This window comes from Artemia franciscana, chromosome 13, assembly GCF_032884065.1.
Source record: "Artemia franciscana chromosome 13, ASM3288406v1, whole genome shotgun sequence".
Lineage (NCBI taxonomy): Eukaryota > Metazoa > Arthropoda > Branchiopoda > Anostraca > Artemiidae > Artemia > Artemia franciscana.
Genome location: NC_088875.1, coordinates 40,910,925 through 40,936,491, shown reverse-complemented (window position 1 = coordinate 40,936,491; position 25,567 = coordinate 40,910,925). Strand labels below are relative to the sequence as shown.

The following is a 25,567-nucleotide window of genomic DNA, read 5'->3' as shown; positions in this document are numbered from 1 at the left end:
AGAAAAAAACCAAACAAAACTGAAAATAACCACTGACAATGCAGTTTTGTTTGTTTTTTCTTTTGATGTATTTTTGCATTCATTTAGACCAAAATATACCCAAAGACCAATTCCTATTCAGGCCTTGTTAGGATCAAGACCCTTGTGAGACTAGTATCGACATCACAACCAATATAAAATCTGAATTTGTGGAAGTCTATTAAGAGAAAATTGACATTATACGAGTCCGTATTGTTAGAGAGAGGGGAGCGGGTTAAACATAGAAGAAACCTTATTTCATTTTTTACTATAAGGCGTGATCGTGTCTTACTAGATTGCTAGCTACCGCTACAACCCGGATTATTTTATCGAATATGTTTTTTTTTTATTTATTACTTAGAAAGCCATTTGAATTATGTCAGAAAATATTTTGGAGGGAGAGGGGGCCGATAAAGCTCAAAAATAGTTCTGACTACGTCACTATAGATGATCAAAAGAAGACAAAGAATTGAATGGGTACATATGCATAGCATACATATGATTGCTAATTTTTTTTGGTACTTTCAAAAGAGCCATTTATTCTAATTTAACCCTTTGTGATTTAGAAGTCATTCTTATAGAATCAGAACAAAATTTGAACTTTAGTGCAAAGAGTGAGGCATTAACGAGGGGGCAAACCCCTCATATACGTAATAATTTCTCTTCGTTTTGAGTTTTAATGTTGGTCCCTATTTTCAGTTGAAAAAACTGTTTTTTATTTATTTAACAAACAAAAGACTTGGCATACTCAAAGGTAACTGGCATATCTTCTCTTGTTCTGTCATAAGCTATGGTATCTTTGATTTCAGATTTCAGCTGCTTCATAAAACTTGAGTTTGATCAATTTGGTAAAAGACTCGAGAACCAACCCATGACTAGTTAGAATAAAGCCAAGACGTATAGTCTTTACAAGAGCGAAAGCTCTCATAACTTTTTCAGAATTGTATAAAATGATTCATTTCACTTCTTGAAAGATAGTCTATTATCCATCCTAGGGCAGAACTAAGGTAGAAAGGCGTAGAGTAAGGTTTATTCAAACTGATAATTCCGTTGATTTTTGAATTTGATCAACTTGGTGGAAGACTTGAGGGTCAAGCCATGGTTAGAATGCAAAGACAGATAGTCTTTGTGAGATGGAAAGCTGGCACAACTTTTTCAGAATTGTATAAAAATAAATTCATGTCACTTGTTGATAGAAAGTCTACTACCCATCCTATGGCAGAACTAAGGTAGATAGGTATAGAGTACAGATTCCTGCACAGAACCGCTTTCTAATGCACATGTTTTTACATCTGCAGTGAACGGTGATACGGCTCACAGAAATTGACCACAGTGACAATGAATTTATCAGAGAAATAACCCCAAAAGCGTCACTGAATGCCCATACAACATTTAGGGGGCCTAAGCCTATTGGTTCACTTACCGTTGCCTGTAAAATGGTTCCCCGCTGATATACAGCTCTATGTTTGTGCTAATTAACACTGTTTCCAGTGGGAAGAATGATTATATTTTAGAGCTGCTTTAACGCAGGTGATCTTGTCCACAGGATATATAAGGCTCGTCGTATCAGTGCCACTAAGGCTATGCAGAAGTCCAATACTGTCGACAAAGTTTCTTGGAAGAGAAAAAGCCAGTTCATGCACAGGAAAAATTTGGTAAGGAAATTGGACAAATAGTTCCTTCATTTTTCGCCCTTCCATAGCTAACAGCTTAGACGAGTGTTGCGGTGTCATTGACCCAAATAATTACAGAAAATCGTCCATTTCTAAAGCTGGAATCGACAAGGACTGCAATACGTATGTCTGATTCTTCGTTTGTGATTCCAAGCTCAAAACTAAGAAGAGGTAAAGGTTCCATTTATTCTTCTCTGGACAATATCAACACGTCGACGATCAGGGAAACCTCCAGCTAATATTACGTTAAACTTTCTACTAATACTCCCAAAATTGCTCATAAACTCATAAATAAAAGCCACTGAGTTAGCTTTGGCAGAAGAACTTCTGAGAATCGATTGCCAGAAATCACCGAGTTTGATACTTTCACTATATGTCGTACTGACCTCCAAATTCTGCTCATCCCTTCGTATATAAGAACCACCACTGCCTTTAATGCAAGCGGGTGAATCAGTTGGGTCCTTAATTCCATAAATTCCATCATACATGTCATAAACCACAACCAATTTGCATAGATTTTCTGGGAGCTGACTAAAAATCTTACTTGTCAATTTTCTTAAAAAATCTGATAATGTTTCATTCCTTGACGGAGTCATAGTCTCCAAGAATGGCTTTAAGTCCATAATAAAAGAAAGCTTCGAATCGACATCCAAAAATTGCAAAGATCAGGCCCTAGAATCTAGGCAAGACATCGCTTTTATCAAGTTTATCAGATCATACTTTTTTCACGTTCTTAATCTGAGTCCGTCGGATTGGGCTTCAAATAATACCGTGGAATACTGAAGGAATTCCTGCTGAAGTATTTCTCTTAGCATGTCGGTTGCTGAAACTGTATTTTCGTCAAATTTCAGCAGAACTTGTTTAACTGCTTCTAATTCTTGGACTAGAATACTGCTTCGAAAGGACTAGAATTGCTTCTTAGATATTTATCTATTGCATCCAATCCTATTTTCTCTGCTGAGACAATCCGTTCTTTTTGTTTTCCTTTTTAAAATTGCACGCCTTGCAGAAGCCTTGTAACGGGTAGCGTTACAAGCTTGAAAAAACTGTAAATAAAACTCTCGAGATAGTAATTTTATAATATTTCAAGTAATTTTTAAGAGTCAAGCACCCCTCGGAGGTACCTATTCCCGGGTATGAATGTAATCAGCGGGTTCGATATGATTAGAAAGCGCTTTCATATTGCGTGAAACAAATGTGTCATGACGACCTGAAAATAAGTGTCTTTTTGTCTACTGGTGCCTGGACAATATTACCTTATATTCATTTCCGCTTTAAAATTAATGAATTCTGTAGATGGAAGACTTCTAAGGAGGAAAGATTTGTGAGAAATAAAATTTCTCGTAAAAGAGCATTCTTCATAATCCAGGGAGGAAAAATTCGTTTTTTTTTATTTCTGTAGCAAAAATACGAGAAAAAACAAGCCCCCTTTCAATATCAATACCAAGAAAAGATTTTTTGAATGTAAGAGAGGGAAAGCAGGGAAAATTGTAGGAAAATCCTTCCCCCAATTGAAAGTACTGGTATTCATACATGCTACTTGGTAATAACACAAGTCATATTCGTATTCGTTTAACGAAATAGCTATCGTAGCACTAAAAAATAAACGCTAAGTTACGCTATTTTTACAATCACAAAATGATCACTTGTTAGCAGCACTTATGAAATATGGCACAACTTTCAATTCACTTGCCAAATCCACTTAGGAAATGTGGTTCAAAGAAGTTTGTGAATCTGTTTGTATGGCATTTGATTCTAATTTTTTGTAATCCCTAGTATCTCTGCTGACTGATGCGAGTGGTGGAAGTATGGATCGGTGCTTCTGGCTTGTTAATAATGATTTCCCGAATTTCATTATTAGCTCATGTGATCGATCGAATGAGGCTGGCAAATTCAAGAGCTTAAGGGCACTTTCGCAATTTGCTGAAACTGGGTCCGAATATTATTCTAGCAGCCGTTTTGAACATCTTCTAGCTCAGCTGCCAAGTAACCTGTGTTCTGAGTTTTGGGGACCCCAAACAGAACACCAATACTCGAAGATAGGCCTGATGTAGGTTGTATACGCCAGCAGGAGCTGACGATCAGAGAAGCCTAGCCTGGGCGTACTTGTTTAACTCTGGATCGAGTAGTGACCTTTTTGCAAACTATTTTCTAAATGCAGCTTAAACGAGCAGTCATTTGTAAATCTGAAGCCTAGGATTGTTGCAGAGGAAACAATTGGAAACAGAAAATCTGGGATTGTGATGTCTCGCTTAAGCGGATTAAATCGTAAAACTTTTGATTTCTGTTCTTTCACTTGTAGGCTATTCGACTTCCACTGGTTGATGAAGTCTATGAAGAAACTTAAGTCAGACTGCTGCTCTGCTAGTGCATTTTCGACCATATATTTTAGAAGTGCAGACAAGTCATCAACAAAGTTGAAACGCTCTTCGAAATCTGCAAGGATGGGGTTAATGACGGCAAAAATAAAAGAGCAGCAAATTTTGTTCCTTGAGGGCATTCGCAGGTTAGTTCTGCCCTCTCAGAGCAGGTATCTTCTGCAAACAAAGAATTAAAGAATTGCCGTCTCCCCTGTAAAAATTCTCTCACTAATAGTAGTATTTGTTGGTAAAATTCTAGTTGATTGACTTTTGGCTATCTCAGAAAGAGATTAGATTAGGAAAATGAAACTTTCAGGGATGGGTTTAAAGGCTAAAGTACGTCCCGGGAAGGTATTTTGAAGTACCCATCTCCACTCCTTCTCCGTCTTGAGGGCCCTGAAATTCGCCTAAATGACAGGTCTATGCCTATTGAAATTTTGACCAAACAACATTTTACCTTAATCTTCAGTTACCAGTTGTCTTTTCTCTGCCTTTAGTTCTAAAAATGCAATTTCTGTTATTTGAGTAGAATTTTGAGCCATATGCTATTTCAGAAAGGGGTTAGGTTAGGAAAGTGAAATTTTCAGGGATGGGTCTACAGGCTAAAGTATATTTCTTTCAGATTTGTTAATGCAGTCATGTGTTTGATAAGGTTGAATACTTTCCAGTACCCCGCCAAAAATAAGTCAAAATTACTATTAGAAGCGTCCAACCATTGGACGATTAAGTGATACATTCGCACTACATATATTGCGGTGTTACTGCCACGTATGCAACCATATTGATACGGACCAGCCACAGGAGCAATTTGCTGTAACATGGAACGGTAGATAAAACCCTCAGCTACTTTTGCTAAGTTAAGAGTTATCGATAATGGTCTCAGTTGGTCACACGACTGGGGTGTCTTGACTTTCGGTATGACACGGACATATGCAGTCTTCCACATGTTCGAAAATTATTGTTCTAAGAAGTATTGGGTTATCACTGATGCGATAGGCTTGGCTAAGAAAGGTGAGTACTCTTTCAGTAATTCCACCTGGAGTACACCTGGGTACGAGGCACAGTTATTACGTGGATGTCCGATTGTATATAAAACTACCATTTCTGACACCTCTACGATTTCATTTGTATTACCGTTGTTAATAATGTCACACAGTTGTTCGTCACTTACGGTTGGGTGGAGAGTACAAATCTGAGTAAAGAATTAATTGACTTCCAAGGCTTTTATCAGATCTGGGTTATTGATTCGTGCTTCGTTTCCTTTCTTTTTTCCACTAAGCTATTTCACTGCGTCATGCCACTTGTGAGAATCTGACTTGAGGAGCAGCGCTTTTTTTCCCGTACATATCTTTCTAGGGAAGCTCGGAGGAGTGAAACGACTTTGTTTCTCATTTTGTTTGCATTCAGTGTGTCTCCTGCAGCATGGAGTTTACATCGTTCTTTCATCATTTATTCTTATATTAGTATCCAACCGCGGCTTCCTTGTCTCAAATATCGCGCGTTCTTTAACTGGAAAAAATTCATGGTAAATTTGCTGCAGAATCAAGTACAACATTTCAACTGTTTCATCAATATTTGTTATAGCACAGATTGGATCGAAGTCAAAGTTAGTGATCCGCCTGCCAAATGCTTTCACTGAGGGTTCTGTAAACCATTTTAACCTTTTTGTTTCGGTATATGATTTCTGCTCTTTAGTTTCCACCAGAGAACGTTGCTGCCTTACCTAGCGCGTGGTCCTAGGGAAACTGGATGTTCGTAAAACACCTCAAGATTCGTCAATATGAGGTCTAGTATGCGTCTTGCACTGCTGGAATGACATACATGAGAAAGTTCTCGGTAAACTTCTCGGTCTTCCCCACAGCCAGATTGTTTCATGACAGGTATCTGAAGGGTTATTAAGTTGTCTGCATGGCAAGTCTTCACGGCAATAGATAACAACTCCACCTAAACGTCTTGTGTCGTCTCTGTCACGCCTGGTATTGAAGAAGTTCAGATAGCCTTTTATAGTACCTGTTTCAGTAGTAATATCACCACATTCGGCAATCATTGCTAGTGATGGCGAGTTGATGCATAAGACAAGTTCTAACTCGTCTACTTTATTCGACAGTAATCTGGAATTGCCCAGAATCAGGCTTGGGAAATTCGTTTTGGCTCTTGGAGTCACAGGTTTTAGCACGAGAGGGGGGTTATCCGAGTTGTTCGAAGCCTCGTTGGAGCAGTAGGGCTTCAATGTTGGTAATATTCGTTTAAGTTCTGAGCAATGTATAGTAACTAAGCATGTCTCGTGTTGCTTATTCTTTGACTTTTTCTTTCCACTGTCATTGTGAAATACACTGATTACTGGAATACTGTAATCACATCATAAACTATACAGCAGTCTCTGTGTTCTCTGACCGTTCTACCTGCACGCTTCCCGCGCCATTTCTTTTTGCTTTTTGGGTTAAGCTTAACGATAGTGACATCTTCAAATACAGTTGGTATGCAATGAGGATTTGAATAGTAGATGGCGTCAAGAGTCCTGAGTTTAAACACTTACGTCTGTTGCGAGCACCTTCGGGAAAGTATGCTGCTGCTAGAATGATACATGAGTAAGCTCTCGGTAACCCTCTTCGTCTGCACTACTATCAGATTGTTTCATGAGAGGAATCTGAAGGGTTATTAAGTTGTCTTCTGTGACACTATTAAATTTGCTCCAAATATGGACACAAAAGCTGGATTTTAATCACCCTAGCAAAATATACAGCAACAAAACAGTGAAACTTTATCAGGTAATTGATTGCTTACTTCGATTTTACTAGCTATATTAATTTTACTAATTATTATTATTAGTTTCATTACTTTTAATAATTTTATCAGTTTTTGGTTTAAGAATGAATGTAGTTTGTTGACAGATGACTTCTAAAGGAGAAATTTTAATAAGAAACAAAATTAATGATATTTTCTAAAACAAGTTTGGAGTGGAAAAGAAATTTATTTAAAGGCGTGTATAGGAATCAAAGTTGGATATCCAGTTTAGATCAGCATTTTTTAATCACTGGGGATGGAACTTCGATTATGTAAAAAATTTAAGTAAATTTAACAATCATATATGTTGTAAGGACAGCGTTAAAACTACAGGTGACTTTCAAATGACTGTGGGACACGCAAACATTATTTTAATTCATTCATGCATGCACTACAAAACATAAAATTAAACCCACGACCTTAATGACAGTAACAACTAACAAGCAATGGAAAGTTGATCTTGGAAAAGCTTGTAACACATTAATTTACCAGAAGGCAATCGTAACTTAGAGCCAAAGTTGCATAGCTAGCACCAGGCAGTGGATTTGGAAAATGTTGAAGTTTTTAATCAGCCTTATACTCAGTAATTAAGGATAGCCAATTCACTACTTCAATCATAGAAAATAGAAAAAAAAAACATATTTTACAAATTTGATTATAAACACGATTTTCTCTAAATGATCTTTTTCGTAAACTTTCATATATCTCATTAATTTTTCCACGATCTCTCTTTTCCTACTTTTTAATGCTTAGTACTGTTTTTTTTTTATTATTCTTCTTGTGCCTTGGGACATTTCACGAACCTTTAACTAAGTTTAATCACCTGAAGGGCTTTCTTAACAGCAGATGACTTTAATAACGAGGCTGAAGAAAGAGGTTTCTCATGTAACTGTATTTTTCCATTGAACTTTTGAAGCTGAAAATTTGCGTTCCCTCTATCCAAATCAAAGATAGCAGCACCAGAGAAGTCAGTTTGGAATGATCCTTTTATCTGTGATCCTGCCTTTAGAGATTTTTTCCCAAACAGAAATCCTATCTTAGAGACAGCTTTGGTATTTATCCTAAAATAAAAGTCGTGTCTTAAGAAAATGGAGAGTTAAAAAAGGAAGGCATTTTCCTATTTCTAATTTATGCAACTTAAAAAGAGAAATAAATAGCCATGTCTGAAAAACATATTTGAAAAAATCCTTTTCTATACAAAGTTCCCATTTCTTGTTTCTTGGTAAAACAAACTTTTCGGAAATAAAGTGAAGGAAACCTATTTGTACGTTTTATGGCGTGTGACTTGATAAAGAAAAATAAATTGCCATGCCTGACATACAAAATAAACCGATGAACAAGTCTTTCTCTTTAAAATATATTTCTTTTTCTTTTTGTGTGTAAAATAAACTTCTAAGTAAGATAGATATACATGCAAGAGCTGAAAAATGCGAAACATCAGAAAAGGAATATTATGGACTGTGAATTAATTAATGAATTTATTTTAAATAGGTTTTAATCATTGATAGACCTGCATTACTTAGTGTTTAATGTATTTGTGTCTTCAAAATAAAAGTTCTTTAAATGTGTTCTGATCAATTTTATTATTTTATTGTATAAAACCGTTATTAAATTCCAACTTGAAATTCTGACTTAAATTCTGATCTGTTATTATATAAAAATAAGTTGTAAGTTTTCATGTTAATCGTATTAAGAGACAATTAATTCTAGTTTAAGGGCTTTCCTGTTGACAGTCAGACAAAAACAGTTACAATTGGATACGAAAATTTATTTGCATTGACAGTTTAGTGTAAGAATTAATAAAATTTATTAAAGTTTATTCAATACAATGAAAATTGGTATTTTGCAAATTGACTAGGATTTGGAAGATGTACCCAGACAGCATAATAGCGAAATATTATTTTGATATCTTATGAAATTGAGAGGAAATAGCCAGCTCGAACTTGTCCCAGTTAATAGCACAGATGGAGTTCAGTTACTGATAAAGAGAGTTTTGATGATAGTTTTGAGGAAACCTGATTAACTTGTAGGAATTAATATATAATTCAAAGTATTCGGAAGATAGATTTAGTAGTTGGTTTGACATGGAATCAAGAGTTGAAGAAACTTGGTGTGGAATTGGAAAGTTAGTTTGTTAAGTTCAAGAGGTTTCAAAGTCTCCTTTTCATCAGTAATTTAATGTTTAAATGCTGAATTACAATCAATATTAGGGATTGTGGAAATATGCTTTATCATTATTAACCTGGCAATTCGAGTCCAAAATACAGACTGTAATTGATCGTTTGTAAGGTGGTCGTTTGAACATGCAATTTTCCGATGCTACAACTTTTTGCGGGAGCAGTCGCTCGTAGATGTTCTATTATCGTATGCTTCCGTGGTGCAATTTCTGACATGTTCAAGCTTCTTGGGCTTCACCTTCCTTTTGCAAAGGATTACTAAATTTTGGTTTGATTGTCATGTTTTTATTATTCCTTGAAATACTTTAAAGAAGGAAATAACTGCTATTTAAAGTAATAGGCTCATAAGATAGAGAATGTCAAACTTATTATAACTTATTTTCCTATAGATAAAATGAAATATAGGCTCAAAGAAGTGTCACACGGCCTTCTGAACACGAGCAGTCAGCTAATTTAAAATTATTTAATTTGGGTCTTTCAGCATATTTACAAAAAATATTCGGAAGATAAGGGCAGAACAGTACAGTACTTGGGTGGTATATTAACACACACAGGAAAGTTAATAAGATGGAATAGAGAGAGATATAAAGAAGAACGGATAGACAGACCATATGACAGACAGAGAGGCGAGAAAAGAGGGACAGAGAGAGATAGATACACTAGGAGGAAAAGAAGAGACATAAAAAGAAGGAGAGATTCAGAAGAAAATTCTATAGCATGGTATTAAAGAGAAAAGTTTAAAATTTGGAAGCATTTTTTAAAGAGAATGTATTTCTCTAAGGAAAAAAACAATTTTGTGACAGTTTGACTGCAGTTGAAATTAAATTTTGGAACATAATTGATTTATGTTTATGTCACCTTAAATGCAGTTGAAAATTAATTTTGAATGCGAAACCTTTTATTAAAGCGAAGAGCATGGCTGTAAATGTTAGAAATAAAGCAATATTTCAGAAAATCTTTAATATTCAGATATAGACATTAAACATCGAAAGATAGATGAAATTAAAGATTATTCAATTTATTCGTAATTAGATCCAAATTTGAACGATAATTGCGTCAAGTTCAGTTAATTATTGCAATATAAAAATAATTGTTTCGACAAAGTCATTTTGGGCGGATTTGGGTGGGTTTAAAATTGCTATGATAAGAAACATCTAAAAAAAAAAAAAAATAACAACAAAAAAACAAAAAAACAAAGAACGTACAACATATATACGACACTGATCCCTTCAAAGGTTCTGTGGCCCGTAAAGGTGAGGGAAGATACATATACTATTTAAACAATAACTTTTAAACGGAAACATTTGCAAGAAAAGGAAATAGAAGGAGAGAGAGAGAGAGAGAGAGAGAGAGAGAGAGAGAGAGAGAGAGAGAGAGAGAGAGAGAGAGAGAGAGAGATAGTGGTTTGGATTTTAGTGAATTATGAGGATTTGTTCTGATCACTGAGCTAAAAAAGTTAATTAAATAAATACAAATTCATGACTAATATAATAATAATAGAAAGAAAACATAGAATAATACTAAGCAAAAATCATACAGAAACCAGAAAGTTTTCAAAAAGTGTTTTGAGGGCGCCAAACGAATGGCATTCTTGAGCCAAACCAGGAACATTATTCCATATAATATGACACGAAATTTAATTTAGATCAGATTTTGCTATTGGATCATATAAAAGGATTCTTTTTTTCTAACTAGGAAAATTAGGTTATTTACTCAAATTAAAAATAATACTGGCTCTACAATTACCTCGAGGGACATCATGACCGGCTTTTGTTTGAACGGGAAAGCGAATAAACAGGGCTTATTCTACCAGACACGGAAGAATTAACCCAAAGAAACGGAACACCTATTATGCCTAATAAAAAAGTTCTGAGAGAAGAATTTTGTCGGCAAAAAAACTTAAGGCTTTACAAACATTCAACAATAAAGCAGAAGGAATCAAAAGAATCCAGTGCAGAATGAAGATAGTTCAAAATCAGGAAAAAAATATTTAGAAGTAAGAAAATTATTAAGACGAGAAATTTTTGAAAAAAAAACGCAGTAAGACACCTATAACTAAATGAGCATATATTACAGTTAATAAAAGAATAGGAATAAGAAGACATGTAGAAGTTCATTCAATATCACTTGATCAAAGAGCTCGTGGTAACAACCTGTAAGTAAGGAGTGACCTGGCTCAATAGCAATCGAAACTCTAAAAAATGGAACCTTGATACCAATAGATGCATCAAAAGAATTAGATTTTTATGTTCATTTCAAATATTTGAGTTTCACCAAGTTTAGTCTTACCCATCAAAATTACAATCCTGAGAAAATCTGCCTTATTTTCGAAAAAAGGGGGAAACACCCCATAAAGGTCATAGAGTCTTAATGAAAAATCCATGGAATTTTGCATTTTGTGCAAGAAGAAAGATCACGGATGCGTGTTTATTTATTTATTTTTATTTTTTCCAGGGGTTATTGTCTCAACCCAGTGGCCCTAGAATATCGTGAGAGGGCTCATTTGAAGGGAAATTAAAAGTTCTAGTGGGTTTTTTTAAGTGACCAAAAATTGGATGGCAATTAGGCCCCCTACCATGCTATTTTGTTTCCCAAAGCCACCGAATCAGAACTTTCAGCTAGTTTTTGTGGAAGTATTGTTCCACGCAGAAATTTTTCATGAGTGAAGAGAATTTTCCTTGAAGGGGTGCCGGATTTCCCAGTATTATTTAAAAAACGACCAGAAATCAAATAAAACAACAATTTTTTCAGCTAAAACAAGAAGCAGCATTAAAACTTAAACAAACAGAAATTGTTAGGTATATGAGGCGGTTCACCCCCTCGTTAATTCCCCGCTATTTACACTAAAGTTTTTTTTAGTATTTTTAATTAAAAAGCCTTTGCGATTCCGGGGCCATTCTTAAAAAAATGGAACAAAATTCGAACTTTAGCGTAAAGAGCGAGGAATTAACGGCGAGGCGAATCCCCTCATATATTTAATAATTTCTGTCTGTTTTAAGTTTTAATGTTAGTCCTTACTTTCACCTGAAAAAAACTAGTTTTTATATCTAATTTAAGCAAGGACCATGACTATTGGAACGTAATAAGGAATAAATGAACACATCAAAATATTTAATATCTTACTCTTTTTTTATAAATATTTACATATGAGCGTCAGCTTTAAAGCAAACCATCATTTTAATCAGAAAATTTTGTCAAAATGGTTTCATGGTTTTGAATTGTTTAGGGACTTCTATTGATACTGCTTGGTTTGGAATGGCAAGATATGATTTTGTATTGTTTAGTATTGTCGAAAAATAGTTTTGACTGGGCGTCGCAAATGGGTATGATTTCATAATAGTCATCACAAGTAAGTATTTTAATGATCTTGAATAGCATGTATTGTTCCCTTTTATTGATGACTTTGGATTCTCTAAGAGCACTAGAATCTGAACATAATTTGTAAATACCTTCTTACATTCTAGTTTTAGGAAATATTCAAAAATTTCGATTTCGGATTATTGTTTTTTCAACTATTTAATTATGGATAGTTTTGTATTATGATACAAAATCTTTCTTCTATACTATGTTCATTAAGGAAATGTATTTATGCGTTATATGAAAATTAATTTTAAAAACTTTTACCACAAAATAAGTCTTTCAAAGAAAAGTAAAGAGCCCCATTAAGCCAAAATTGAGCAGAAATGAATTCAAATTACCTTCCAAGCGTAAACTACCACGAATCACCATCAATAAATAAATGAAACCCAAAACACATAGAAATTACAATAAATAACCAATTCAAACTCAAAACGAGCAAACATTGACATGAATAAGGCTGACAACCCCTATGCGTTCTCAAGACTAGAACATAGTTTGCACTTTACTGAAAAAAAAAATGACCGTGGATGGTTAGTTTAATATACGTACATTGAAATGTGTTCCTTAAACTTTTGATAATTTTTATTTATTAAAATTAAAAGAGGAAAACATCTAATATGTATTTTGTATTCAGTAAAGTGTAAATTTTGTTCTAGTTTTGAGAAGGCGTGGGGGTTGTCAGCATTACTGATGTTAATTTTTGCTCACCTTGGATGTGTTTGGGGAAATGTTGACGTGGGGGGAGCTGGTTTCCCTCCAATTACTTTTGGCCATGAAAAGGGACTCAGACTCTTCCAGTTTCCAATCGAATAAGCTATTTTCGAAGTCTCTACTACGACAAATCCTTTTACACGAAGTGTCTTGATCTAAAAAAAAAAAAAAAAAAAAAAAAAAAAAAAAAAAAAATTGGGCCCACATCATCCTGTACTTAGGGATCGGTATTACGCTACCTATGATACATTTTGGAAATAGTTGGTTCTAGATAAAAAAAAAATATGCATGCCTAAAAAGCGTTTCACCTTTATAGATATTATAGATTATACCTTGATTACTTGATTTCCTAATATACTGGGCTAACTGATTATTATTTCAGATTATAATGATATTTATTCACAGGAATCTCGGCAATACTTTTTAAATTTTAGTTGCTATGAGAAAATACATTTTTAATATACATTCTGTTTTCAGTAAAGCTCCATTTACACTCTAGAGAGTTCAGGGGGATCTGTTGCGGTAATTTATGTTTGCTACAAGTCTGACTTGATTTCATTTTATTTCTGTTCATTTAAGGATATATTTATTCATCTATAGTAGTGTATGTTATCTTTATATTTAATGGGATTATCCATTTTAATATTTGTTATATTTGACTGCAGTTATTTATTGATAGCATTTTCTCTTCGTGAAAAGTTTGAATTAATAAATAACTTTATTTTTGCTTGTCTAAGGTTTCTATATTTGCCTTTGCCTATCTTTGGGACAATATTTTTTTCGAAAAACACTTTTTGAAATTAAGACGCTCCTAAATTGCATTCTATCAGGCATACGTATTGTAATTGAGCTTTGCTGAATTCTCAAATTCAAGCTCAATTTGATGCTAAGTCCGATTATTACTCAGGGCAATATTTTGGATAAGGAATTGTTGTAACTTTTAAGCTCCAGGCACAATGATATACATACTTCAAATGCATTCTATCATCTAGATGCATTAAGGACCGTCTTAATTTGTATATAGCGGTCATATGGATTCTATAGGCCAGCGTTGGAAAGCCTATAGCAAAATTGCAGAGAATAGATTTAGCCTTTTCTTAATTCATGTATAAGACCATATGAAGAGGCCATGCCACGGCGATAAGAAGAATCCATGCCTTCCTATCACTCTGAACCAAAAGCCACTCAAAGCCCGTAGCGGATATCACCTCAGTACTGAGATGAATGAGGCAAATTGAACGGTGATCAGTTTAGCCTTTAGCTTTAGTGCGTCTACAATCGGTGTTTTCTACGAAATGGGAAAGAAAAACTGGTAATCTGGATCTGGATTTCGTATACACCGCTACTGCCGTTCCAGTTTCCCCTTCTGGGCAGGCAAAAAATAAATGGGCCGGAATATCAAAAAATAGCAAGTAAAGATGAACTGTTCTGTTTTCTGGGAATTTTTATCAAGCAATAAATTTGAAAGGTAAAACACGAGGTTTACCAAGAAAAGTAAGGAAGCTAAAAAAAAATCTAAGAAACGGTCAAAAGAAGAGACTATCTCACGAATCCCAACCTGGAAGGACGGAAAACTGGGAAAGAGATAGCAGTCCACATTAGCTAAAACAGCTTTACTTCCTGTCTCCCCGTTTTCCGTTCCAAATTTCTAGAAATCACCGAATGCAGACACACTCCATCACAAACTGAAGGATTCTTCTTACTGTTATTCCACTACATCAATTAAGACAGTGCTTTATAAGCAAAGCTTGTTGGAGGCTTAAGTTAAAGTTTATTGTCAGTTGTTAATTTCTGTTCCAACTATTGTTATCTGTGTCGAACATTCGCTCAACATCATAACGAAGAACAGTGACCAAAAATAATATACAAGATCTTCTGGTTAAACAAAAAGAAAGACAGAAAGTGGTTATTATTTTTGTTTTTCCATAAACTTTCTTGAATAGCTATTAGTTGAAACTATTTAGAACAATAAATTATTTTAGGAACTTTAGGTGACTCCCTGGATGTTGTGAGGGTGAAAACAGATCAGCGTTACTTCCAAATAATCTTCAAAATCTTTCGAGAAAAATTTTTTCGAGATCCCTGTTTTGAGGAAAAGGGTTCATTTAGTATTATTTGCCCTCCCCCTCCTAAGTAAAAATATACATAATAAATGCTGGTATTAGTGCGTTTCAAGAGTAGTCGTTGCGGTCCCGCCTTAACATCGTATCTGACATATTCAAGCTTCAAGTTACGATCAGACGTCGTATCTTGATTTTTCAATGTCAAGCAATGATCAAACGTCTTATCTGACATTTCCAAACTGTAACTTCCGATCAAACAGTGCTGATCTTCCCTTTGAGGATTAGATAAAAAAAAATTAATGCAAGAAAGGAGCGAAATTTAAATTTAAAACGCACAAAAATTATTCCGTATATAAAATGGGCTGTCCCTTCCTCAACGTCCCCCTCTTTACGCTAAATTTTTTATTGTTTTAAAAAGTAGAACTGTGACAGAGACAAACTTTAGTGTCAAGAGCGTGATGTTGAGGAGGGGACAACCCCTTTCATATACGGAATAATTTCTGTTCGTTTTAAGTTTTAATTTCGCTCCTTACTTGTAGTTAAAAAAACATGATTTTTATTTAATTTCTGAAGGTTTTTAAATAAATGAATGTTTTGATTGTGGCTAACTGCACATGAATAATTAAAACGAAATTAGAACTAGGACTTAGGGCACTAGAAATTTTAATTTCTGTTAGAATGATCCCTCTCGCGAGATTCTAGGACCACTGGGTCGATGCGATCACCCCTGGGGAATAAAAGCAAAAATAAAAAACAAAAAACAAATAAACACGCATCCGTGATCTGTCTCCTGGCAAAACTACAAAATTCTACATTTTTGTAGATAAGAGCTTGAAACTTCTACAGTAGAGTTCTCTGATACGCTGAATCTAATGGTGTGATTTTGTTAAGATTCTGTGAGTTATAGGGGATGTTTCCCCCTATTTTCTAAAATTAGACAAATTTTCTAAGGCTCGTAACTTTTGATGTGTAAGATTAAACTTGATGTATCTTATATATTTAAATCAGCATAAAAATAAAATTCTTTTGGTGTAACTATTCGTATCCAAATTCCATTTTTTAGAGTTTTGGTTACTATTGAGCTTGGTCACTCCTTGTCATAGTTCGTTGCCTCGAACTGTTTGAAAACAAAATTTGCATAGGGCCTATCAATTTTTTGGCTAAATGGCTTTCTCTTACTTTGATTGGACGATTTTGAGAAAAAAGGGGTGGGGGAGGAAGCTTTGTTGCCCTCCAAGTTTTTGGTTACTTAAAAAGGCAACTAGAACTTTTAATTTTTTACGAACGTTTTTATTAGTAAGAAATATACATGCCTTACGAATTAACTTACTTAACGAACTTCTATATTCATATATTGTTATTTTGTATATGAGATGGTTTGCCCCCTTGTTAACACCTTGTTCTTTACAATAAAGCTTAAATTTGTGTCCCAATTCTTTAAGAATGACCCAGAATCACAAAGGCCTTGGAATAAATAGTTTAAATTACTAAAAGTACTTTAGTGTAAAGAGCAAGGTATTTAGGAGGAGAAGAACCCCTCATATGCGTAATAAGTTCTGTTCGTTTTAAGTTTTAATGATGCTCCTTACTTTCATTTGAAAAAAAACCTTTTCATAGTTATTTTTTCGTGTTTTTTTTTCAAATAATGCTAGAAAATCCTGTGCCACCCTCATGGAATTTATCTTCCTCCATGACAAATTCCTCCAAGGAAAGATCCTTCCACGTAGATCCCTCCCTCCACCCCCCTCCTCCAACAAAAAAAATCCCCTTAAACCACCTGTGCACTTCTCATTAACCATTAATGTATGTAAACACTGGTCAAAGTTTGTAACTTGCAGCCCCAGCCCCGGGGACTGTGGGAGAGTAAGTCGTCTCCAAAGACATATTTATTATGTTTTTCGACTATGCTGAACAAAATGGCTATCTGAAAATTTTGATCCGTTGACTTTGGGAAAAAATGGGCGTGGGAGGGGCCCTAGATGCCCTCCAATTTTTTGGTCACTGGAAAAGAGCACTAGAACTTTTGATTTCCGTTAGTATTATCCCTCTTTTGACATTCTAGGACCACTGGGTCGATACGATCACCCCTGGGGAAAGAAAAAAAAAACAATAAGAAAACAACAAATAAACACGCACCCGTGATCGGTCTTCTGGCAAAAAATACGAAGTTCCATACTTTTGTAGATAGGAGCTCAAAACTTGGGCACACACAAGTGGGGTTCTCTGATACGCTGAAAAGTCATTCTGTCACTTTTAGGGGGTGTTTCCCCCTATTTTCCAAAATATGGCAAACATACTCAGGCTCGTATCTTCTGATGGGTAAGACTATGTTTGATAAAACTTATATATTTAAAATTAGCATAAAAATCTGACTCTTTTGATGTATCTGTTAGTATCAAAATTCCGTATTTTAGACTTTCGTTTACTATTGAGCCGGGTCACTCCTTACTAGAGTTTGTTACCACAAATTGTTTGAAACCGGCTTAGTAACCTTTTTTATGTATTTATCTCAGAAGATCTAAAATTTCAGATCCATCCAACCCTTAGAGATGAAAGTGACAAAAGGACTCTTTTTATTAAATCTTTTAGTTTTTCTAATTGGTTATGAATTTTATTATCAAGGATCGATTTAGTAATTTATTAGATCAGTTTGAATTAACCCAGACAGTTAATTAATCAGAAAAAGGTTCTAAGTGATCGTTACACAACTTTATAGACAAATTGCATGTTCACACTTCACAATTTGCCTATTTCCCCCCTTTAATGCACTCACGAAAAAACTGAAACCTATTATTTCTTCTTTCTCCGGTGAAGTTAATTACTACGCAGTTATCTGTGGAAGAAGAGGAATTTGAATTGTTTTCCAATGCTCTATTTTCCAACAAATTCAACTATAGAAGGGAAATTCGAGTAGGAAGTTTGGTTGTTACTCTGATGGAAAATTTGGAGCTTCTTCAATTTTGGATTATAAATTACTGATACACTCGTGGAATTTGGTAACTAAGGATATGGAAAATAAAAACATAATAGATTTAAATGATAACAGGAATAGAATAAAATATATGCTATTATAAAGAATAGAATAAAGAGTAGTTACAAAAGGATGCCATTATTGTGACTATTAACTTCCTATGTATAAGAATGAGGCACAAGCACGAAAAGGAGAGGGAAATATGAAAAGTGGAAAATGAGAGGAAATTCTGAAAAGGAGAAATGGAACAAGAAAACTGGCACGTACGCAGAGGGAGGCCTTCGGGCCCAGGATCCCCCCCCCGAAATTTTGTTAAATATTTAATTTCCCCATGGTTTATTGGGATTTCTGGCAAAAGTAGGGCACATATTAAGAATCTAGATACAGGTGTGAAGCCTTTTTTTTGGATTTTACAGCATGGAATTATCCGGTCAAGTCACTGCCCAATTATTAACTCATTTTCTGTCTAACTTTTTACCCTCTTTGAAGTAATTAGCGATTGTACTGTTATTTTTTTTTTTTCGTAAAGAGAGTTTGCTTTCCACAGCAATAATAGAATTATCCTTGATATTAGGGCGTTTATCCCCCATTTTCAGGATAAAGTACAGCATTTAATGGATCAATTTTGGAAATTATCATTTTTCATTACAGTCGACGTTTTCGCAATAGAAGACTTACCCCCCAAAGCATTCATATTGCACTGTTAACCCTAAAATTTCCCTTTCAGTGGAATATAATAGATTAATCACTGGTTCTAAATCGCTATGAACATAACCTGAGCCTAAAATGTACTTTTGAGGCTTCAGTCTTCTTTCCCCCATCCGCTACAATACTACAGATTAAAGTTAATCTGTATTTTCCGATGTACATGCTTTTTTGCATCTATTTAGCTACTAAATAAAAAAAAAGTGCTACTTTATATCTACTGTTTCGAAGGTTTCGGGCCCCCTCCGAAAAAAATTCCTGCGTACGTGCCTGCAAGAAAACTATAGGAAAATCTGAAGGACGATAAAACGAGGAATTATATGCAATATACTGCAGACTGCCAACAAAATTGTAAAAAAAGTTGAGATTAGGGGAGAAGTTTAAGAGGGCTCCAGGGAAAAATTCATTCCTAAAATTCTCTCTAAGAGCTCGACCCAAACAAAAAACTCTTTTTTTTTCCTGTTATTACAGTTGAATCTGGTTAGTAACAAGCACTAGTCCCCCTCTTCGCAAAAACAGGATATTTTCTAGCCGTGAAAGTATAAAAGAAACTTTTACTAATAGTTTAGTTACTAGGCTCTACAATATAAACTTTATGGTGAAGGTTTGTTTATTCTAATCAAAAACATATCTTTTGAAAATATTTGTAACTGTAAACTGTAATTTCGTTTGAAGTAAGTGTTGATGCAAGAAGGGCTCTGCAAAAATAGTAATTCAAAGCGAATTACTATTATTTATCAATACTTTTTAATTTCAGTTTCCTTACTTTTGGCATATTATCAAACTAGTATTTAAGTCATTAATTACCAAAAAACCTACAAAACTGCTTCAGTGACATATTTTCAATCAAATTTTTACTTTGGTGGCTGCAGATAAGTTTAAGTAAGCAGAAAGAGAAAAAATACAAAAGTTGTACTTCAAAGAATAAAAAAAAGCAAAGCGGTTGAAACTTATAAGCGGTGAGCTTTCAGAGACGACTTTGGCCCCTGAGCCCTCAAAATCTTTGTTTCATTGAAAGGCCTGACTCTGTATTGGTGGTCTGGAAGCAGTAATAAGTAATATTTGTAGAAGCTGTAGCATCGTAGGAATAGTCCACCACAGTCATTTACGGTCTTACGTATTTGATGACTAGTATTTAGTCATCAAGAACCATTCCTTAAATAGTCTATTATAGTACCAAACACACAATAAAATAAAAAATATTATTCCTTAGACCTATAATCTAAAATCTATCTTAAATCTATTCACATATGAAAACCGCAACATTTTAAGATTTTGTCTTTGGCTTGTTTCAAAATAACGAAGTTTGTAAGGCAGCATCATATTCTAAGGCCGTAGCATTGGCAAAATTTAGTAAAGTATAATTAGCTAAATTTGACAAAGCTTTTGTTCCGTAAAAATTCAACGACTAACAATGTTTTTATTTCCAAAAACAATTATTCCTTCAAAGGAAAGTTGTATCTTATTAAATTGTTTGGTGGCATATATTATTAGCCTATTTTTTTTTGGTTTCTCCCCATGTAAATTTTTTCGCTGTTTATTTAACATGACCACAACAAAAAACTGCAGAGATGCATATAGAGGTCTTTTTTTTTACTAAAGTCATATTTCCTAGTTCTCCTAATTTTTTCAGATGTATAAGGTTGTATAATTATCCACTTAATCAATCCGAACAATCATATTTTATTCTAACCATCCTTGATACTTTAAGGATCTCCTAATGTGCATATTAACCTCTACATTGACTCACCCCACTGTGGCATCAAAGTTTCCTTCTAAAGATGTCTTTGAAATTTCCATATCCATATTCAAATCGTCTACATATACCATCATATTAGCAGCAATCTGGAATTTTGTAAGGATGCCAAGGTCATTTGGAAAAGCAATCGTAAAGTCAACGAGAGGTTGAAATGCAAACCATTGCTTCAAGTTCTTTGGACCTGAAGAAGGGGAATTTTGATGATTATGTTTATTGTGAAAACATTGAGGGGGCAGTGACTAAGCTTTGTGTTGGAATATATAAATATATATATATATATATATATATATATATATATATATATATATATATATATATATATATATATATATATATATATATATATATATATATATATATATATATATATATATAGTATATATATATATATATATATATATATATATATATATATATATATATATATATATATATATATATATATAAACAGTTTGTATTTGCTGAATTGTGTCATGTTAAACTACTGAAGACATCAAACTAAAACCATTGTTTCTCCCCTGAAACAATCTTAGGCCCGTTGAAACCTGAACACTAGGATTTTCTTTCGGTTATCTCAAAGTTCATAGTGTCACACTAATGTCAGTGTTGCCAAGTTGGACAACAAAATTAAAGAAGCGACCGTAGCTAGTTCAATTTGACGGCCCATATCGTCCTTAAAAACTTAAATATTAACAAGCTGTTTATTCTCAAAGACAACTGCACTTTTTGAAAAAGCTGCACCTTCTTAAGATACTTAGATATTTCACCCAACTTTTTCTAAAGTCCGTCAGTGCTGCCACGTTGAACAGCAAAATTAAATAAGCGACCGTAACTAGTTAAATTTGACGACCCATTTCGTCCTTAAAAACTTAAACATTAACAAGCTGTTTATTCTCAAAGACAACCTCACTTTTTGAAAAAGCTGCACCTTCTTAAGATACTTAGTGTCATTTGTTCTTAGTTTATTTCCTACGGATATTTCACCCAACTTTTTTTTCCATATTTACCACCCACTACTGCCTAAAACTGCGTAAATACACCTTTTTCACTAAAATTCAATTTTTTTTCTAAGGATAAGTATGGTTGTGAAAGTTTCCTCTTACCCAGCTCAAATATACAGCTGTCATTTTCAGTGTCCCTGGTACTTGAAAATAGATTAAAACTTATTTCACAAGTAAAAAATAACTCAGCGTAAAAATCTCTCAAAATCTCAATATACTAGAAAGCATGCTTAATTTGAAAGTTAGCAGCTATATAAAAAAAATTTGGCTCTTTATAGTTTGGAAAAGAACATGTCAATCCAGCCCGTAAGATTTAAAGGAAACAAGTTGGTATTAGTTTGGACTCGTGAAATTCGATTTGCATTTTTATAGAACAAGTACAAAGAAATATTGTTTATATTTTCCCCTTTTGAAATCGAGCAAGAATGGAACAGTTTCACATGCTCATATTTGACTTTCAAATCAAATGGAATATTTTATGCAGCTATATTTTTTTTAGAGCGTTTGCCTCAAAGACTGTTATGAGAGATTTCTGGAAAATATTCAGAGCTAAAGTAATAAGGATTTCCATATTATTTGACAAACTGATTCTAAAAATATTTTATTCCGTGTTTATTATATGGAACTATGATGTTTTATTTTGTATCATATCCTATTCCGTGTCAAAAAATATACATGGTTACTACGTTACTACAGATCAAAAACAATTTTGTACTCGTATTGTTCTAGATCTAAACGTTAGGGTAGTAGAAAAGGGAAAAAATCATATTTCTTTTCAAAAATGATTAACAGGGAAGTTTTTGCTTAGACGAATCTTTTGTTTTTCTTTTTTTATCACTTCTGAATGCTTAAAACATAGGTTTTCTTTATATTTTTTTTCCTCGTTAAAAAGAAAAAAACAAGAAGAAAAACTCTGGACATAAATTAGACTATTGTGGTTTTATTTGTATTCGTTCTCACTGTTTTTACTAAACTTTCTTAACGATTTCTTGATTTTTATTTAATTTCTAATGAAAAAGGGTGCAACCCAAGGCCATATTTCAACAGTTTACCTATTAAGTGATTCTAGCTACATTCCTAATTAAGCAGAAATTAAATCAAACACTTCGTGGTAACGAAATGAATCGGCTCAATGAAACTCTTAAAAAAATTCTATAGATTCAATAGGTTTACTGTTACCTTTTAAAAGCTACAAACCTGAGAAAATTTCCCTGATTCTTGAAAAGGGGTAAACACCCCTAAAAAATCCAGCAATCTTAATAAAAATCGCACCATCAGATTCAGCGTATTAGAGATTCCTACTGTAGAGGTTCAAAACTCCTATTTACAAAAATGTGGAATTTCGTCTTTTTTACCAGAAGAATGATATCGGATTTCTTTTAATGTGGATTCTTTTTAGGTGTTAGGATATAAGAAGAAGCAATATTCAAATGGAATTGTAAGTTCTAGTGCCCTTATTAGGGGATCAAACAGAATGTGGGGCAAGTAGCCCCTTCCCACGACCCTTTTGTTTCAAAAGTCACCAGATCATAAGTTTTAATTAGCCAATTTTTCCAGCATAGTTGACAGGTGCAATAACTATGCTTTTGGGGATTAGGTGACCCCAAACAACCCCTGAAGAACGGGTTGACAGTTTTGAAATTTGTCCATTTTTCAAGTTTAGCATCTGTTATTAGGAATTATGCAGAAATTTTTCGGGGGGAGGGGTGAATTTTATGCTAGAGAGGATATTTCACGGGGATAGTTTTCCTTGAGGAAAGAAGTCTCCGCGGGTAAACTTCCAAGGGGACTTTTTATAAGGGGGAATTTGAGAAGATTCCAATATAAATTCATTTTATTTTCTTACTTTCCCTATGACGACTCAATTTTACATTTGCAGATGTTGAAGAGAAATTTTCAGGGGAGTTGAAGTTGCCTAGAGGATGTTTCAGTGGGAGATTTTTCCACGGGGGAATTTCTTCGTGGGAGAATTTTCAGCAGCAGAAATTTCCATGACAGAATTTTTCGTGGGGGAAGAAGAATTTCTGGGAAAAAACTTCAACCAGACAGAGGAGAGATCTCCGGCATGATTTTGAAAATGATAAATATTAACCTCTTTCAAAATTTTAAAAAGCATCACATGGAGAATTTTTAAGGAGAATCGTCCGCAAGAAACTTTCCTGGGGAACTTTTAGCGAAGAATGGAATTGTCTAGGGGATTTCCTTGTGGGATGGTATTTTACATGGGAGGAACTTTCTATGGATGAGTTTTCTGTAGGGTTATGAAGTTTTCCATGGAGGGAGAGCTAGATTTCCTGCATTATTTGAAAAGATGATCAGAAACTAAATAAAAAACCATGTTTTTCAACAGAATTTAAGGAACAAAATTTTTTCTCATGTGAGGGGATCGCTCTTTCTCAATATCTTGCCCCTTAAGCTATAATTTGACTATTTGTCTCAATTTTTATCAGAACAATTCCCGAATTACAAGGGTCATTTAATTAGAATAATAAACTTTTTTTAAAACTACTAAAAAAATTTAGTGTCAGGAGCTAGGTATTGAAGAGGGGCTCTTCATTTACAGAATAATTTCTTTTCGTTGTTTTTTTTTAATGCTACTCTTTGCTTTCAGTTGAAAAAAACTTGTTTTTATTATAGATTAATGATAAGCAGGGATAATTTTAATAAATTGGGACTTACCCAACATTTGCAACTACAAGAAATAAAAGATGCCCATAAATTGAGCTCCATCAAGACGAGTAGTTAGAGCTATAGGTCATTCAAGGTATGTTCTTATGCAAGTCAGCCGAAAGGGTCAAGTGTTAGACCTATTGGGAGTATGTTAATTGGAAATACGAGTTTAGAAAAAAACAGTCAATTAGTGCATGGTGGGCAGTCATTCATAGCGTGATATTCTTTTGTTTATGAAAATCATCATGATCAAAACGTGGAATATATGCGAAAGATTCGTGGAGGGGTTTGAGACAAAGGGACTAGACATATTTTTCACGCCTTTAAATTGCCATCAGAATTCGAGTTGAAACTTTCAGGAGATGTTGATTTAGATCTATAGAATATATTATGCTGACGTTTTCGAAGAAAATTAAAACACAACACTAAAACCTTAAAGAAAATAAATAAGGAATTTAGTAGAAACAGAGGCTTCCCTATGGGGTAGATCTTAATTATTTTTGATTATATACATTCTTAGTCTTCCCTATTGAATTTATCCCCCCCCCGCCTCACTCGGATTTTTCGATGTTTCCAAATGTAGCAATCATACCTGACATTTTTTTTTTTTACTATGAATTCTACAAAAACTAAAATTTTCAACTAAATACACGGTGTTCACACTTTAACTTTGATAGACAAAATTTTTTTAATTAAAAAAAAAGACAACTGTTTTTTGCAATGTTTATTCGACATGGCTAACCCATTCTTAAGTAACATTTGTTATTTTAGATGATTCTGCCATAACAAAATTGATTAGGTAAAATCATATGATATATTCTGCTCTTATCCGTAATTTACTGCACTTTTTTACTTAACTAACATATCCTTAGACTACATTTCCTTGTTTAATAAAATTATCTACTTTAATAAGTAGATTTTCGTGTGTCATAGTTGCTGTAGATACTTTGATATAAACATTGCACATATTCTGCTCTCATATGTAACTTGCAGTATTTTTTTTACTTGGTTAAAAAAAATGCTTTTTTAGTCAACACAGTCACCTCCAGCAATTTGTTTGGTTGTCATAACACTTTCTTACGTTATATTTTCTTTTTTGAGACTAGTTATCGCTTACATTTTAGTAAGTCAGAGTTGTCATAGACCGTAAGTGTATTCGCAAAATAACTTCTGTTCTCATTTGTAAGTTACTATATTTATTTTATTTGGTTAACATGTTCTTATACTGTAATTTCATACTCAGACAACCGATAGTGTACATTTTGTAGATAAGAGAATTGTATTGACAATTCTTTCAACAGGTCATTTTTTTTAT

The 25,567-nt window shown here is 33.9% G+C and overlaps 1 protein-coding gene across 9 annotated transcripts in view; it reads right to left on the bottom strand.

Annotated features, from left to right (window-relative positions):
• The window catches only part of LOC136034934 (uncharacterized), a 215,602-nt gene that overhangs the window by 40,003 nt on the left and 150,032 nt on the right, over positions 1–25,567 (bottom strand). For all 9 annotated transcript variants that reach the window (XR_010619299.1, XR_010619300.1, XM_065716462.1 and 6 more), the window contains exons 8-9: positions 20,573–20,762; positions 7,659–7,896 (exon numbers count right to left, since the gene is read on the bottom strand). Coding sequence is in view for 7 of the 9 variants with exons in the window: in XM_065716462.1 (XP_065572534.1) it covers positions 7,659–7,896; positions 20,573–20,762 (428 nt within the window). In the remaining 2 variants the exon portion in view is untranslated. The remainder of the gene's footprint in view (positions 1–7,658; positions 7,897–20,572; positions 20,763–25,567) is intronic.